The following is a 16,535-nucleotide window of genomic DNA, read 5'->3' on the forward strand; positions in this document are numbered from 1 at the left end:
GGTAGGGAAAGAGTTCATTTATTAAAATGCATTAAATTCATTATGTTTATTCATTTATTAACTTTATTTACTAATTTTGATAATTAAAAACTGTAATAGTATCTCAGTGATACTAAAATAACACCACTTTATTGCAGGCATCACTCTTATGTAATTGACCCAAATATACTGTATGTATTAAGAAAATCCAGCCCTATATCTGCCACAAACTAAAATAATCACAACCTTAGCTTCCCTTTATCTTACACAGATTCTGGCTGCCAACAGCTGTTTTTCAACGTATGCAAGTTCAGCATTTGCCAGATTTTGATGCTCTACTGTCAATCCCACAATCCCCTGAGCAAGCCTGTCGTTCCCATACAGAATGAATTGGAAACACACGCTCATTCTACACCCACCTCACACCAATGAACATGTAGGGTTAGCCAACCTCATCACTTCCTACTGAGAATGTCCATGTATCAATCCCCTTAATGGGCTACAAGACTCAGCAGTCGTCGTCCTCAGCCAGCCACAGGAATGCTGACATGCCCTTATTCATCAGTCTGAGCCGACTGCTGCTGCTAATGACTGAGTGAGAGCAAGACACCGTCCCACCGGTTTATCTAAGCTTTGAAATCAAGGAAAATAAATGCACAAACACACACAAATTCTGTTCCAAAACCTTGATCTGAAGCGAGCGATTTGAACACCAAACAAATACTGTTCCTGGAAAGACTCAGCTAACATTCACAGTTGATACCAAGGTATCAAGGGTCAGGTGTTAGCATGTTGCTAAGCTAAAAATTCTAAATTTTGCTGAACCTGCATAGGCAAAAAGTTCAAATTTCTATTGTTAATAGCGTAACAATGTATGAAGCACAGCTCACAGTCGCTTTCAAACCAAGTTGCTTTCTGTTGGTCAACGTGTGTCCAACTTAAACTTGTTGCAAAATCTGTGTGGGAAAATATTTTGCACTTTTCCAGATGGTGTGGACCTCTATTGAAATAAATTGATTTTGCATGCAAAAATTACCAGAACGGTGATAAATGTGACTGAACCTTAACAGAGATTTTTCCAACCATGTGGTACTTGGAAAGACAACAGAATGCATGCAGGTAAGGCATTCAATCACAATAACAATCAATATGTCTCAAATTGCATAAACATTTAGAATTCTGCATTAATAAAACTCTGCAAACATTCTGCTGCAAACATTTAATCTTACAATGGTTTTGCCATTGGCTGTTACATCAGCCTCTTTATAGGTCTTGTACAACTGATACCTGACACTGAACCGGGTGATAGTACACACTTGTCGAGCTTGGGTGATATTTCAATCTCACTTTTGTTAAACGTCCCTTCTGGATTTTCTTTTCCAAATAAATTTGCCGTTAGGTCTTTCTTGTGGAAAGTTTCTGCATGACTGCCCCCACAACTGTCAAAACTTCTCATTAAGTCTCATTAAAGTCTGAGAGTCAGTTTTACACCCACAGTACCAAATGAGTTTAGTTAAAAAAATTAATTGCAGGAATAATGACCCCTCTAGCAATATTAATGATAATGTTAAATGTTACCCATTATAATATGAACTACCAGGAACATTTCTTTGGTGTTAATAACAGGATACACTTGGGAAACACTGCTCTAATATGTAACCCAATATGTCAGCTGCTTCTTTTTTTAAACATCAGTTTGGAAAATAATTCTCATCTGGAGTGCATCAGTGATGCCTAGAATGCTGTCTAGGTAGGCAGCTCTCTAGAGTTTGTAACAGACTCCAACACTTATGTATCTATGCAAGGCAGTGGTAACAATGCCAAATGGATAATTTGTACCTCCTTGAAATGAGGAAAATCTAGCAAAAGGAAACCTCAGGGTCATGGTGCTTGTTCCATCCACTTCCTCTTGATTTAACCCATGGAAGGGGGAAGGAAGGATGAGGAAGAGGAAATGTGGTAGCAAACCCATCGTCCTTCACTGTTAGCCTATCTGTCACTGATCCGCTCAAACTCCACCCTTTGGTTTGCCCATAGGGTCTCAGGAAATCAAGACTCAAGGCCAGAGAAAGAGTCTGTGACAGACAGTTAATGCAGCAAACACACACTGAGCTTTAATGGTCACTTTAGCTTCTTTAGTGTTGAACAGACTGAAAAGACAAAAAACAGGCGTTTTATCAAAGTGTGGTAACAGGAAGGAACAAAGAGAGACTGTTAAAGAGGGAGTGAGAGAGACACTCCTGGACAATCAATGATGCGATGTTAACAAGAGCTGAATAGATTCTCTTGATGTTCTTGCCATGTAAAAATACACCAAGTAAACATTTTGCTCAAACAGTGCTGAGGGCCTGTAGCTGTGACGCATTATTAAGATATGATTCAAGTTGCACTTAAATCACTAAAAATAAACTTAAGACTTGATTAAGACTTGTTAGCAAGATTTGACCTGGATTAGAAATTACAGACTCGGAGAACAGTGAGCTTGTTGTGTGATTAATGAATAAACTAGTAGTGGATGATACTGACTTTTTTGATGGTAATAATTTATTAGACAGAACTTAATTTATTAATTAATTTATTAGACATAACTGTTAAACAGAGACAGTGTACTAATGAAGGAGAACAGGAGATCTGACGCTCAGTAGCTGACATTCTGTTCAAATAAAAGTCTGACACATTAGCCGATGCTAATAATGAAAATGTAAAAAATAGCAAATATCTGGCGATATATCGGCTCTGGTGATATATATTGGTCTACTATCACTACTACAATTACGACTACTACTACTAATAATAACAATAATAACTATCACAATGATGATTATTATTACTTTCATATCTCCTGACAACTAGGTGACGCTGTGCTGAAACTGTGCAGGTGCCCCCAGGGGTAACACTTTACAATAAGGTCTCATTTGATAACATTAGTTAACACATTAACTAACATAAACTAACAATGAAAAATATATGTTTTACAGCATTTATTAATCTTTGTTATTGTTAGTTAATAAAAACCTTCATGTTTATGTTAGTTCACAGTACATTAATGTTAACAGATACAACTTTAAATTTTAATAATGTATTAGTAAGTTTTGAACTTAGTATTGACTAAGATTAATAAATATTTTATAAATAATGTTCATGTTAACTAACATTGTTAATTAATGTTAACAAAAGAAACCTTATTGTAAAGTGGTACCCCCTCAGGTCATGGTTATTACACACACCAAATTTGGTTTGAATATGCTAAAATGTTGCGTAAATATAGCCTTACATCCTTTTTGGCATGCTCATTGTCAAAAGTGATATTCAAGAATGGTTTGACTAATCAACGTTAATTCCATAACTTTTCGTCAGCATGGTCTGAAAATGATTTTGGTGATAAGACAAACTGTCTAGGACAAGTTTGAAAAAAAGTAGGTTTGTTGGATAATTCAAAATTGTGAAAAATCTTGACCCATTAAATTTAAGTATGCATTTGACTCGGCATGAGCTAAGGAATCGGAGGAAAAAGAACATATGGTTCAAATGCAATTAGCATAAAAATTAGTGCAACTTTGAGCTGTTGGTGGCACTAGAGGGTTTGAATTAGAGACTTCAAACTCACTATGGTTAATGTTGAGACTGTTCTCTATCTGTGTCCCAAAGCAACAGCAGAAAAAGAAGACACATGAGGAGGAAAAGAAGACTACTAATGGATACAAAAGGTGCCTTCCCACTTTTGGTTCTTGGCCCCTAATGAACTATTAACATAAGGAATTTGAGACTTCACTTGGACCCTGCGTCAGAGACACGTCTGGTGCCTGGACGCCTGTGTACCAAACCCATCACAAAGGAGCCATATCAATGAACTGCATAATTCACAGACAATTTTTAACACCACAGGCACATTTACACACACTCAATGTGCGCACACCCACAGGTGAATAATATAGGGAATGTGGACAATAAACTGCATGTGGACAAAAAGCCAAGTGCACTACAGGTCATGATATTTTACTACTCAGAGAGAGAAAGGAGGATTATTCCAATGTTCTGGATATGGTCAATTCAGCAGATCTTCCATCTAAAAATGTTTTGGGTCTATTTAAACAAATATTTTATTTGGTCTGTACTCTCAAAACAACCTTTCCTACAGCTACTGCATTATTTTATCCAACATTTATACTGGATGATCTCATCTCCGTAATGCATTATGGCACATAAGGAATTATACATTGCTTTATTAAACATAAAAAATGAGGAAATTGTGTACTTTCCCCACACAAACAACAAATTCATCTGTATCACTGCTCAAGAAAATTCCAGTGGTCTTCTTTGCCTGAGGGCATTTCCGTTTCTATCCGACAAAGATGTACATTCAACTGAGACTAATTTCATTAACCACCAGCAAGAAGTATAGTGCGGTCATTCACACACAAACTAGAAAAATAAGAAATACTGTATTACCCTGAGTCTTATTACAGTCTCTTTATAATTGACACAGTATTAGATATTATGCAAAACACAATCCAACTACATAAGTGAGTGCAGTTGGGCTGGTATTAGCTGCAGCAGGTCTGTAAGCACTGCAAAAGCCTGGATAAACAGAGCCGAGAGCCGACCGGCATGCTGGGGATCTTCAGGGAAAAGGAGGATTTAATGCGAGGGAGTGTAGGCAAGCTGCACTGGTCAGACATGAACTCACTGAGACATACGGCCAGATGGGTATCTGCTCGTCCTAAGCCGGTGAGGTCATAGTGACGCCAGAACAAGTCAATATGCATTGCGAATGAAAAACTAAAACAAAGAATTCACAATATTGTGTTCCAACAGTAAACTCATAATGCTATTTCAAGAGATAAGGTTCTCGGGCAGGGATAGTATTCATATGTTTTTGTTGAATGCTGATTATATGTATAAATTAATATTTCAAATTTTGAAATATTTGGTTTAACTTTGCCAACCATCAACTAAAAATTAAATGTTTGTTGTCCAAAATTAGATGTTATTTTAGTATTAGTCTGAGTAAATTTCCCCAAAAAGAAGAAATGTGACATGACAAAAAAAAGTATTAACTTTAAATTATATTTAAACAGACAAGACATAAAATACTATGATTTTTTTTAAAAACTGTAAATTGTGAAGCCAGCTGCACTGATCTATTCATGTTCTTGTCCCACTGGATTTCTCACAAGAACTTTACTCACTAAACAGTACATGTGTTTGTGGATATATTCGGAGAGTTGTGAAAAATGCAAGCTGCTCTGCAAAGGCAATTTATTCAGAGACAATAAGCAATAAGGGTGGAGCATGCAAAGAAGCAAATTTTGTCATCAGATGGGTTCACATTATTTAGGATGAACTGATAATACCAACTGCAAACCATAGTTCACAGCACTCCAGATTGCCATTACAAGAGCACCCGAGTTTGGAAAATCTCTTTCACATCAACCAAACAAACTCATGTCCAAACCACAAACTGCAGTGAAAGCACGGTAAAAGCTTGGTTGGGCTTTTGTATAAAGCTAAGCAGATCCTCTGTAATGCCGATTCGCTGGCGCTGATAATCAAATCTTGTGAATACACTCAAAAGCACATGACTCAGGCCCATGGATGCTTTTATTGGGTGTGGATCAAAGGCCCGGTTCTGATGGGGGAAAAATAATCTTGCAAGAGAGAGCTCATGTCATTGTGCTCTATATCTCCAGCATGTTTTAAAATTATTCTTTCATTTGGGAAGCACTCTACCACCTTTCAGCAGTGAGCAGGTGTTGAATCAAACAGTAAAGTGTGTGTGCGTGTGTGTGTGTGTGATGGTGAGATGTCTTTGTAGTACATCCTGTACATGCATTAAGAGAGAGCAGCAGATGGTAGAGGAAGGTTTGGGATAGAATCATACACCATTATGCTCATACCCACCATCAACCACAGCACATCCCAAACTCACCCCATAGCCTTCTCTCTCGTTTATCCCTAATTCTGCTCCACTGTCAACATCCTTCTGATTGATGGATCTGCCGGTAGTGGACAGGGCTGGGTAATACAGCTTTCTTGGTATTTTAGATAAATAAATAAATAAATAAATATTGAACTTTCATTAAATAAACAAGGCAACTTATTTTGAATAATTTATAATAGGCATATTTTCCACATGAATAAATACAGACAGACAGACAGACAGACAGATAGACAGATAGATAGATAGATAGATAGACAGATAGATAGATAGATAGATAGACAGATAGATAGATAGAGAGACAGGCAGACAGACAGGCAGACAGACAGGCAGACAGGCAGACAGACAGACCACTACTGCTGGCTTAGCGAGATGATCCCATTCAAACAATAAAAAACAGAAAAACAGTATAGAAAAGTAATTTTTGAGAAACCATCACTCTCATGCTTGTGATACATTTGTGAACGTGAAATAAATTCAATGAATTAAGCAATGAATTAAAAGAAACACAATATTTAAAATGTTGCTTAAATTCATCGGCCACAAAAATGATTGTGATTATATGCTAAACAGTCCACATAGTAGTAGTGCATAATATGCACCATTTGGCAATCACTCTCTGGCTTTTACTAGACAAAGCCATCAGTATAGACTTCATTTCACCAAATGGAGCACATACCCTGATCATAATCAGGTTTGTGCATCAACAAATACCCAGTGCCTTTCATCAGGCCAAATTACCTCTTCACTAGGAGCCGAATACATTTCCCCTTTTAATATGATGTCTCCAAGAGCCACTCGTGCGGTTACGAGAGACTCATGCGGCGTACGATAAACCTCTATAGATAGATAGAGAGACAGGCAGACAGACAGGCAGACAGACAGGCAGACAGGCAGACAGACAGACCACTACTGCTGGCTTAGCGAGATGATCCCATTCAAACAATAAAAAACAGAAAAACAGTATAGAAAAGTAATTTTTGAGAAACCATCACTCTCATGCTTGTGATACATTTGTGAACGTGAAATAAATTCAATGAATTAAGCAATGAATTAAAAGAAACACAATATTTAAAATGTTGCTTAAATTCATCGGCCACAAAAATGATTGTGATTATATGCTAAACAGTCCACATAGTAGTAGTGCATAATATGCACCATTTGGCAATCACTCTCTGGCTTTTACTAGACAAAGCCATCAGTATAGACTTCATTTCACCAAATGGAGCACATACCCTGATCATAATCAGGTTTGTGCATCAACAAATACCCAGTGCCTTTCATCAGGCCCAATTACCTCTTCACTAGGAGCCGAATACATTTCCCCTTTTAATATGATGTCTCCAAGAGCCACTCGTGCGGTTACGAGAGACTCATGCGGCGTACGATAAACCTCTCGGCTTACGGCACACACACTAAAGTGCACTTTTTACCCCATGCATGCATATGGAAAGGACCGTTCACCTTGCAGACCGCAGCATCATTAAAGTCAACACAGGGGTAAAAGCACAGACACTCACGTAACCTCTTAAACAAAGAGACATCTCTACGATCGCTATGATGGAAGGGAGAAAGGCTAAGAGTAAAGTCTGTCCATGAGTAAATGGATTCTGTTTAAGTGACGATGAAAGCAAAGCATTGAGACGAGGACGCTGTAAAAGACTAAGGGGTCTGGATTGATGTTCGTAACCTTGTCGCTCAGGAAGCGGCTTTATTTACTCGTAAAGAGGCCGAGACTGGAAACCAGGCCTTTTGGGCCGAGAGACTTCAGAGGGCTGGTGATACCAACATCAAAGGTTTATTGAGGAAGTAATGCAGGTAGTAACAAGGAGGTCTGGATATGAGATTAAGTAGCGCAGAGGCCAGCGTCCCGGCTGGGTTCGACTTCCTCGGTTTGTGTAGGACGAGCCAGAGAGGGGAACGCTGTCACAACAGCATTATCGCACGCGCTAACCGCTCGTCTTCACAGCTGGAGTTCTGGGAGAGATAAGGCTTTGTCAAGGCCCTTATTACCCAGCCTGGTGCCATTGTTAGCGGGCTGTTTTGAAGTACACAAAGCCGCCTGCTTGAAGGGGCGCGAGGGTCTTTTGTTACAAGCTCCGCACTCCATTTTTAATCTGCCTCTGTTGTGCAAAAACACTACAAACTGAACAGGAAATGAGTCCTCATTCTTTCTCCTTTGTTCATGGAGTCATATCTAATATCACTATTACTATTTCATCCTGCTGGAGCAGCAGACAGAGCTCTATATCCCCCACTGGGCGGATGTGTAAGGGGTGCGTGAGGTCCTCGGTGTGTGGCTTTTGAAGAGAGACGAAAGGTTGTAAGAGTCTTTGAGCAACGGCTCACCTGGCAGGTAGAAATACTTCAGGTACTATAGCGTCAAACCCACCTGCCGATTCTCCTTTCCCCTCTTCACATGGGCCGAACTACCACCGCATGTGTCTTCAGTGAGACATCACTGCACAGTACAGTAAGTCTTCATCTCTATCAGGCGACCTCCTTCTGTCCATCCATTCACATAGTATCATCTCTATCAAACTCTTCTACCTTCTGACTGTCTGAAGCCTGTCCTTTATCTGTAGACTGATATGACTAGTGCTTGACGGATTTTTTATTGGCCGATGAGGATTTCTAGCGAGCAGGGTAGTCAATAAAATGGAAATAGACACTACTGTTTGAAAACTTTGAAAGAAATGCATCATTTTATTCAGCAAGTATACATTAAATTGATCAAAATGGACAGTAAAGACATTTAGAATGTTACAAAAGATTTGTATTTCAAAAAAACATGGTTCTTTTGAACTTTCTATTCATCAAACATTAAGCAGCACAACGGTTAGCAACATTGATAATAATAAGAAATGTTTATTGAGCAGCAAATCAGCATATTAGAATGATTTCTGAAGGATCATGTGACACTGAAGGCTAGTGTAACGGTGCCCCCGAAAACTCAGCTTTGCCATCACAGGAATAAATTGCATTTTAAATTTATTTAAATAGAAAACAGCTTTTTTCCCAATTGTAATATTATTTCACAATTAGCATTGATCAAATTAATGCAGCTATTATTTCAAAAACTACCAACCCATAAAAAAACTTTTTAATGATAATATATATTTATATTAATTTCCATGATTGCATAACTTGATGAAAGCAACATTTAAAAAAGACTCAAAAACTCAGCTTGCATTAGCAGCCACCAGCATTTGCTAATAAACATAGAATTTTTTGCTATGCTCAATAATTTCTTCTACCAACCTTACATTTTTTTGTTTTTCCTTGCATTTTGCATTGTTTCTGCTCATATTGGTCTCTTATTCCTCTCTTTGCAGCTTTGTTTCTCAGATTGACAATGACGGCTTTCTCTACCTTCTGTCACCATCTTTTTCTACTCTCAGCCCTTTCCTTGCCTCTATCTACCTTTTTTTTTCTCTTTGTCTCATCATCCGTCACTCCACTATCAGAATTTCTATCTCCTTGGCCCGTTTTTTACATTTCAATCACTCGCTCTTTCAGCTTTTGCTCTTAAAATGTATCTACAGTCATCTTTCACTGTCTGTGAGCTCTTCTTCCCATACATTAATCTCCTTGACTACCATATCTCAGTCCAGACAGTCCAGTCACACACACAGACGTCAATCCATCAGTCACTGAGTCAAGCAAACAGTTTAGAAATTCAAAGCTCAATTCATGTCATCTGAAAAATCCAGGTATTGCTCGCTAACCAAATAAAATCATTACTGTCACCGCACGTAATGTGCACAATTTTGTGCGTTTGTAGATTTTACATGTGTATTTCAATCCACTGAAGGGTTTTAATCTCCTGCGCACACGCAGAACTAGTGGTTTGTGGGTAATGAGTCGCAGTCATGCTTCAGACCACTGCGTACTAACTAATCAGTGGCAACGATGCAGTTCAACACAGCATGCATGAGAGCCGTAATTGAACAGTGAGAGGCCTAATTCACCAGAGAATTTACTAGAACAATGTGTGAACAAGTGTGAATTGGCCTTAATATGGTGAAAATAGACATTTATTCTCATCATTTACCACAACACAAAGGGAAATGTGGAAATTATGTGTGAGGAAATTATGTGGAAAGTATGAGTGAAATATGCCCACAAAGTAATAAATAACATTTGGACTGATGGAGTGCAATTACATTTAGAAATTATAATTGCTAAAAAGTAGGGCTTGACAATTTTTTCCGATTTTATTGATTAATTTGAATTTAATGGTCAAACGTTCTAAAAAAATTTTTTTTGCCATATCGCCCAGCCCTACTAAAAAGGTTTGAATTGTTTTTATTTAAATTTTTCCTTTACTTTTCGAATTACTTGTGATAAACTTGTTAGTATATACATTATTGAAAAATTAAAAACACTTCAAATGTGTTACAGATCTAACCCTACTTTGGACAGTAAGGGCCAGTTTTACTAAAAGCTTGCACCAGTGCAAATCATCTTTTGGCGTTAAAATAGTACTGTCAGGATTTACTAAAGATGCGCAGTGACAAATTAGCACTGAAAAGGCGAGGACAAAGTTATATTTGCGCCTAACATTATTGAATATGCATTTGTAGGTTTCCCTTTCAAACGCAAAATTTATGGGAGGAGAGTATTCAAATAAATCACGCAACGCGATTTACTAACATTTGCGCTCATCAAATTACTGGTATTTGTGCCATTATTTAACGCCCCCCAAAAAAAGCATGTCAAACTATTTTGCGCTTGAAATGGCTGCAATTGTTGTTGCTGGAAGGAGGCACCGCAGAGAACAGAGAGCAGGGAGAGGTAGAAGGAAGAGGATTTTTTGGCCTCCGGTTACTTTCAACATACTGTGGCTTCTTTATTTCTTTATTTTTTATTTGCGACTACACTAAATTGGGCAAATTTGGTCGATATGTAAATGAGATGTTGCGCCTGTGTTCTTTAATTTGTGCGTTGTTAGTAAATCACCCACAGAAATTTCCACTCCCATCTGCGCTGTTTTGGAATTGTGCTCTCGCGCTAATTTGCCCTGTTAAGTAAAATTGGCCCTTAGTATGTGCACATACTGTATGTTATTATGCCAAATATTAACTTTTAAGTAAAAATATTAACTTTTAAAGCTACCATTCAAAGAAATTAAGAAATACTGAATAAATAATTGTATTCATCAAGAACACATTACATTGATCAAAAGTAACATTTACTATAATGTTTAGTATAATGTTACGAAAGATTTAAGATTTCAAATAAATGTCTAATAAATGTTTCTTGTGAACCTTCTATTCATCGGGGGGGGGGAAATCACAGTTCCCACTCACAACTATTTTCAACATTAATAATAAGAAATGTTACTTAAACAGCAAATCAGCATATTAGGGTGATTTCTGAAGGATCATGTGATATTGAAGACTGGAGTAATGATGCTGAAAATTCAGCTGTCATCAGGAATAAATGATATTTTAAAATATATTAAAATAGAAAACAGTTATTTCAATGAATAACAACATTTTACAATATTTGTTTTTACTGTATTTTTTATCAAATAAATGCAGCCTTGCTGAACATGAAATGCTTCTTTAAAACCCAAAACCTATATTAAAATACATTAAACAATACATTAGAATGTTATGTATTATGCATTAATTTAGCTGTATATGGCGTGCAAGTCCAGAGACAAAAACGTAATGGTTTGCTGGATGCCAACTGTTGTGTCCTAAATTCCTCTCATGCTGCTGTGAATTTATCTAAATAAATACATGAAGGATGTTGACAATGGAGCCTGCAGCTCATTTCCTTTAGGGGTCAAAGTTTGAGTGGCATTGCTATAGTAATAGTCAAGTGAACGCGGTTCTCAGCATTTGGTTATTTACAGAAAGCGCTGATTGGGGTAGATTTTGGATGACTGCAGAGTGACAGGCACTACGCTGAGGGAGATACAGGAAGAGCCAACACACAGCTGCACAGTCGTAGTCCCTGACTTCACACAGCCCCGCATGCTCCAGCACTTCCTGTAGGAGCGCCCCGACCTCCTGCGCTACTTCCTGCCCAGCGCTGAATCAACAAGCAGGGATAAGAACAGGAAGTCAGACTACAAGGTGGGCAGAGGGGTGTGTGCAGAGAGGCCAGCGCTCCGGCGGCTGGGTGTGTGGGTCGCCAGGTTTATCAGGAAAGATATCAAAAGGACAAAAACAAAGGGAGGGAAAGTCGAGGGGAGAAAGAGTGACAGGTGAAGACGTCTGAACATCCTAACAGACAAAAGCTAGCATACTTACACGTCCCACAGGGGTTGAGACAAAGGCAGGAAGCTCAGGACTTCCCGTCCTCAAGGTTTGAGGAACTACAGCGTGACTATGACCTTCCAAGGCAAAGACAGCAAACAGAGGCCCGTTGGGCATTGGAGAGAGACATGACAGTGCAGAGGCATCACTGAGACACATGATATCACTGTAGATGACCCAAATAACATGCCATTACATTTCCTGTTGGTCTGAAGCACAGGAAGTGCCCTGCTGAAGAAACCCTGCAATATACAGACCTTACAGTCTTCTGTGCAGTCTGCTTATTGTTTTAAAGCTATGTGGGGTGGTTTGATTTGGTGATTAGATATATGAGATGGTAACTGAAGGGCAATAGGTTTGACCCTGCAAAGATGATGCACTGTGCTCTTGAATGAGACACTTAAAGGGAAGAGTTCACCCAAAAACAAAAATTCCATCATTGTTTACTCGCCCTCATGTTGTACCAAATCCACAAGACTTTTGTTCATCTTTGGAACCCTAATAAAGATTTTTTTTCATTTTAACTCATCACTTTTGTCCATCCATTGAAAGACCACACAACCAAAATGTTCAAGCTTCAAAAATGTAAACGCATCCAAAAAGTAACCCATATGAAATGGTTTAATCCAAGTCTTCTGAAGAGACATGATTGTTTTATATGATGAATAGAATTAATTTAGGCTTCTATTTGAATTCAACATTGATCAACACACATACATATACCTTATACATCAAATATGGTAAACACCGAAGTACAACTAAACTTGCTTGACACATGAGAACAAATAAGGTCTGTTAAAAATGGGTTCATTTGTGAACTGAAGATAAACTAAAATCTTACAGGTTTGGAATGAATTGAGGGTGAGTATAAAATGACAGAATTTGACTTACATTTTTTTCTTTTCAATTCCATATTTTTCCAGCAGGACTGTCCCTGTAGAAAGTGTCAAAGTAAAAGTGTTTGCTAAATACTACTAATGTTGGGAAAGTTTGAGAGGAACACAAGCCATGTATATGAGACTGGTTTTCCTTTGCTAAAGTAAGGAAACTTTGCTTCCTTTGCGAAAATTAGTAGCTAAAATTCCTGCTAGTTTGCCCTACAACACCTATTTTAAACCACAGCGTCACGGGACTTTGAAGTCTAAATTAAACCTATAAGACTGTAAAAACTATAAAATTGTAAAATATTATTATAATTTAAAAATAACTGTTAAAATAACTGTTCACAAGCAACCCAAACCGAATAGGGGGTATGTTTTGTATATATTTACATAATCATGCAGACAATTCATGCAGTGGGAAGGAAGAAAAGACCAAGAGAAGAAGAGACTTTAAGAAAGGTTTATATGCAGAAGATAGGAGGTAAATGTATAAGACATGGTGTTTGCCATGGGACTAAAGACTGAATTAGATGCATTGTAGTTAGACAGAGAAGACTCTTACCAGTTCACGTGGAAGGAACATGTCTTCCTGTCTGGCCACAACCAGACACACACTGTCCCCCTGCTTAGTACTGCGTAACATAGCCACAAGTTCCTCCTGAGAACGGCCGGTGATGTCCACACCGTTCACCTGAAGACACACATGCACTCGGTTCCAATGGATTTCATATGCACCTTCACACTAATGTGAAATGAAAATGATTGGACTATTCTAGAAATACTCCATCTTACTCTAGAAAGAGACTCACTTCTAGGATCCTGTCACCTGACTGCAGACGGCCATCTTTGACAGCAGCTCCTCTGGGTAGGATGTTTTTGACGAGGATGGGACCAGGCCCGTGCACAGAAGAATCTCTGGTCACAACAGTGAAGCCCAGACCTTCGGGACCTATGTGGAGATTGAGAAAGATCGGGATTAAAGTGATTTATGGACAACCTAAACCTAATTTGTCAGCAATACTGCAATAATTAATGTGTGAAGCCTATTCCCAGTCAGCACACTGTAAAAATATCACCAATTTGTCTGCAAAAGAGGCTATCATTTAGAAAGTTGTATTTGAAGTGTCATATGGGTGTATAAACACCTCATAACATGTCATATCTTTAAAAGAAATCCAGTTCAATAAATAAAATATTGGATGTCAAATGTTTGAGGTCAGTAAGATTGTTTTTTGAAAGTTTTATTCAGCAAGAATTGATTCAATTGATTAAAGGTGGCAGTAAAACAACTGTACTGTTACAAATACATCCTGAAAAAATTGCATCACGGTTTCCACAAAAAATAATAAACAATGAAAAGACTAAGAAATGTTTCTTAAGCAGCAAATCAGCATATTAGAATGATTTCTGAAGGATCATGTGACACTGAAGACTGGAGTCTAATGGCTGCTGAAAATTCAGCTTTGCATCACAAGAATAAATTACATTTCAAAATACATTAAAATAGAAAACAGTTATTGAAATTTCACAATATTACCGTTTAATCTGTGTTTTAATTAAATAAATGCATCCTTGGTGTGAATTAGACTTCTTTCAAAAACATTAAAAAATCTTATCAGCCTCAAACTCTTGAATGCTACAGTAGGTGTATTAAACCATAGCAAATAAGATGCATTCAAATTGTTGAATTAAATGAACATCTATTTGACAGTATTTACTTAAAAATGACTCAAATATTTTAATATTAGTAGTCTGCATACACATCAAATAGATATTTTGGCGACATATTTGTGCTATCAGGTTTCCGTTTTTCTTTTCTGTTAATATTCCAAAAGGATCAATCATTCAGTTTTTAAAACAAAGTGCTGCAAAAAATTTTTTTGGAGATCTCGACAAAGATCTAAAATCTGTAATGGGCCCCACTTTATATTAAGTGGCCTTAACTACTATGTACTTACATCAAAAATTAAGTACAATGTACTTATGCCTCAAACTTCGAAAAAATTATGGAAAAAAACAGAAGAGAGACATTAGCCTGTCTCTATAAAGCTCCTCATATACACTATACTGTACACAGAAGAAAGCGCTGTCTAGACTCTGCCCCGGTACGAGTTGTGTCGAGCTATTCATTAATCTGGTTGTTTGATGAGAAAAAGATGAAATGTAGTTGCAATAAACGCATCAAGAATCCGTACACCTTCAGCAGTGGAGGACTATGCCTCGTGGTACTGCGGAAGAACTGATGACGGCACTGTTTGATCTTCGAATGACCAATCAGCAGAAAGGGGCGTTTAATTCCCGCCCACGTGTAGAAATCGAATATTCATGCTGTTTATACATTTTTCTACCCCTGAACGAAAAACGAAAAATTAAGCTGAATTCTTGTTTTTCGTTTCTTGGGGAAAAAAATGAAAAAACGAAAAAGGAGCTGTTTTCTAATTTTTCAAATTTTTCTACTTTCAATATTAATTAAAAAAAACGAGTGAACGCTCGATTCCCGATTTTGGTTTTGTAATTTCAAAAGGAAAATCCGTTGGCCGCCAAGTACACGGACCCGCATGGCTTCAGAAACTAAAGTTTAATTTCACATATGAGCTAGGGCTGTGTAATTAATCGCATGCGATTGTCATGCGCATCTCGTCAGTAAAGCCGGTTCCGTGATTGGTAGTAAATCTCCATCACCTGCTTTCAGATGGAGCGTGTAAGTACATAGTTGTTAAGGCCACTTAATATAAAGTGGGTCCCTGTAATGCCTCAAACTTCGAAAAAATTATGGAAAAAAACAGAAGAGAGACATTAGCCTGTCTCTATAAAGCTCCTCATATACACTATACTGTACACAGAAGAAAGCGCTGTCTAGACTCTGCCCCGGTACGAGTTGTGTCGAGCTATTCATTAATCTGGTTGTTTGATGAGAAAAAGATGAAATGTAGTTGCAATAAACGCATCAAGAATCCGTACACCTTCAGCAGTGGAGGACTATGCCTCGTGGTACTGCGGAAGAACTGATGACGGCACTGTTTGATCTTCGAATGACCAATCAGCAGAAAGGGGCGTTTAATTCCCGCCCATGTGTAGAATCGAATATTCAAGCTGTTTATAAATTTTTCTACCCCTGAACGAAAAACGAAAAATTAAGCTGAATTCTTGTTTTTCGTTTCTTGGGGAAAAAAATGAAAAAACGAAAAAGGAGCTGTTTTCTAATTTTTCAAATTTTTCTACTTTCAATATTAATTAAAAAAAACGAGTGAACGCTCGATTCCCGATTTTGGTTTTGTAATTTCAAAAGGAAAATCCGTTGGCCGCCAAGTACACGGACCCGCATGGCTTCAGAAACTAAAGTTTAATTTCACATATGAGCTAGGGCTGTGTAATTAATCGCATGCGATTGTCATGCGCATCTCGTCAGTAAAGCCGGTTCCGTGATTGGTAGTAAATCTCCATCACCTGCTTTCAGATGGAGCG

At 37.9% G+C, this 16,535-nt stretch overlaps 1 protein-coding gene across 1 annotated transcript in view; it reads right to left on the reverse strand.

Annotated features, from left to right (window-relative positions):
* The window catches only part of LOC107716778 (partitioning defective 3 homolog B-like), a 335,521-nt gene that overhangs the window by 170,919 nt on the left and 148,067 nt on the right, over positions 1–16,535 (reverse strand). Inside the window, exons 10-11 of the mRNA XM_016523332.1 lie at positions 13,880–14,019; positions 13,633–13,761 (exon numbers count right to left, since the gene is read on the reverse strand). Coding sequence (XP_016378818.1) covers positions 13,633–13,761; positions 13,880–14,019 — 269 coding nt within the window. The remainder of the gene's footprint in view (positions 1–13,632; positions 13,762–13,879; positions 14,020–16,535) is intronic.

This window comes from Sinocyclocheilus rhinocerous, unplaced genomic scaffold (genome assembly GCF_001515625.1).
Source record: "Sinocyclocheilus rhinocerous isolate Xijiao unplaced genomic scaffold, SAMN03320098_v1.1 scaffold1441, whole genome shotgun sequence".
Lineage (NCBI taxonomy): Eukaryota > Metazoa > Chordata > Actinopteri > Cypriniformes > Cyprinidae > Sinocyclocheilus > Sinocyclocheilus rhinocerous.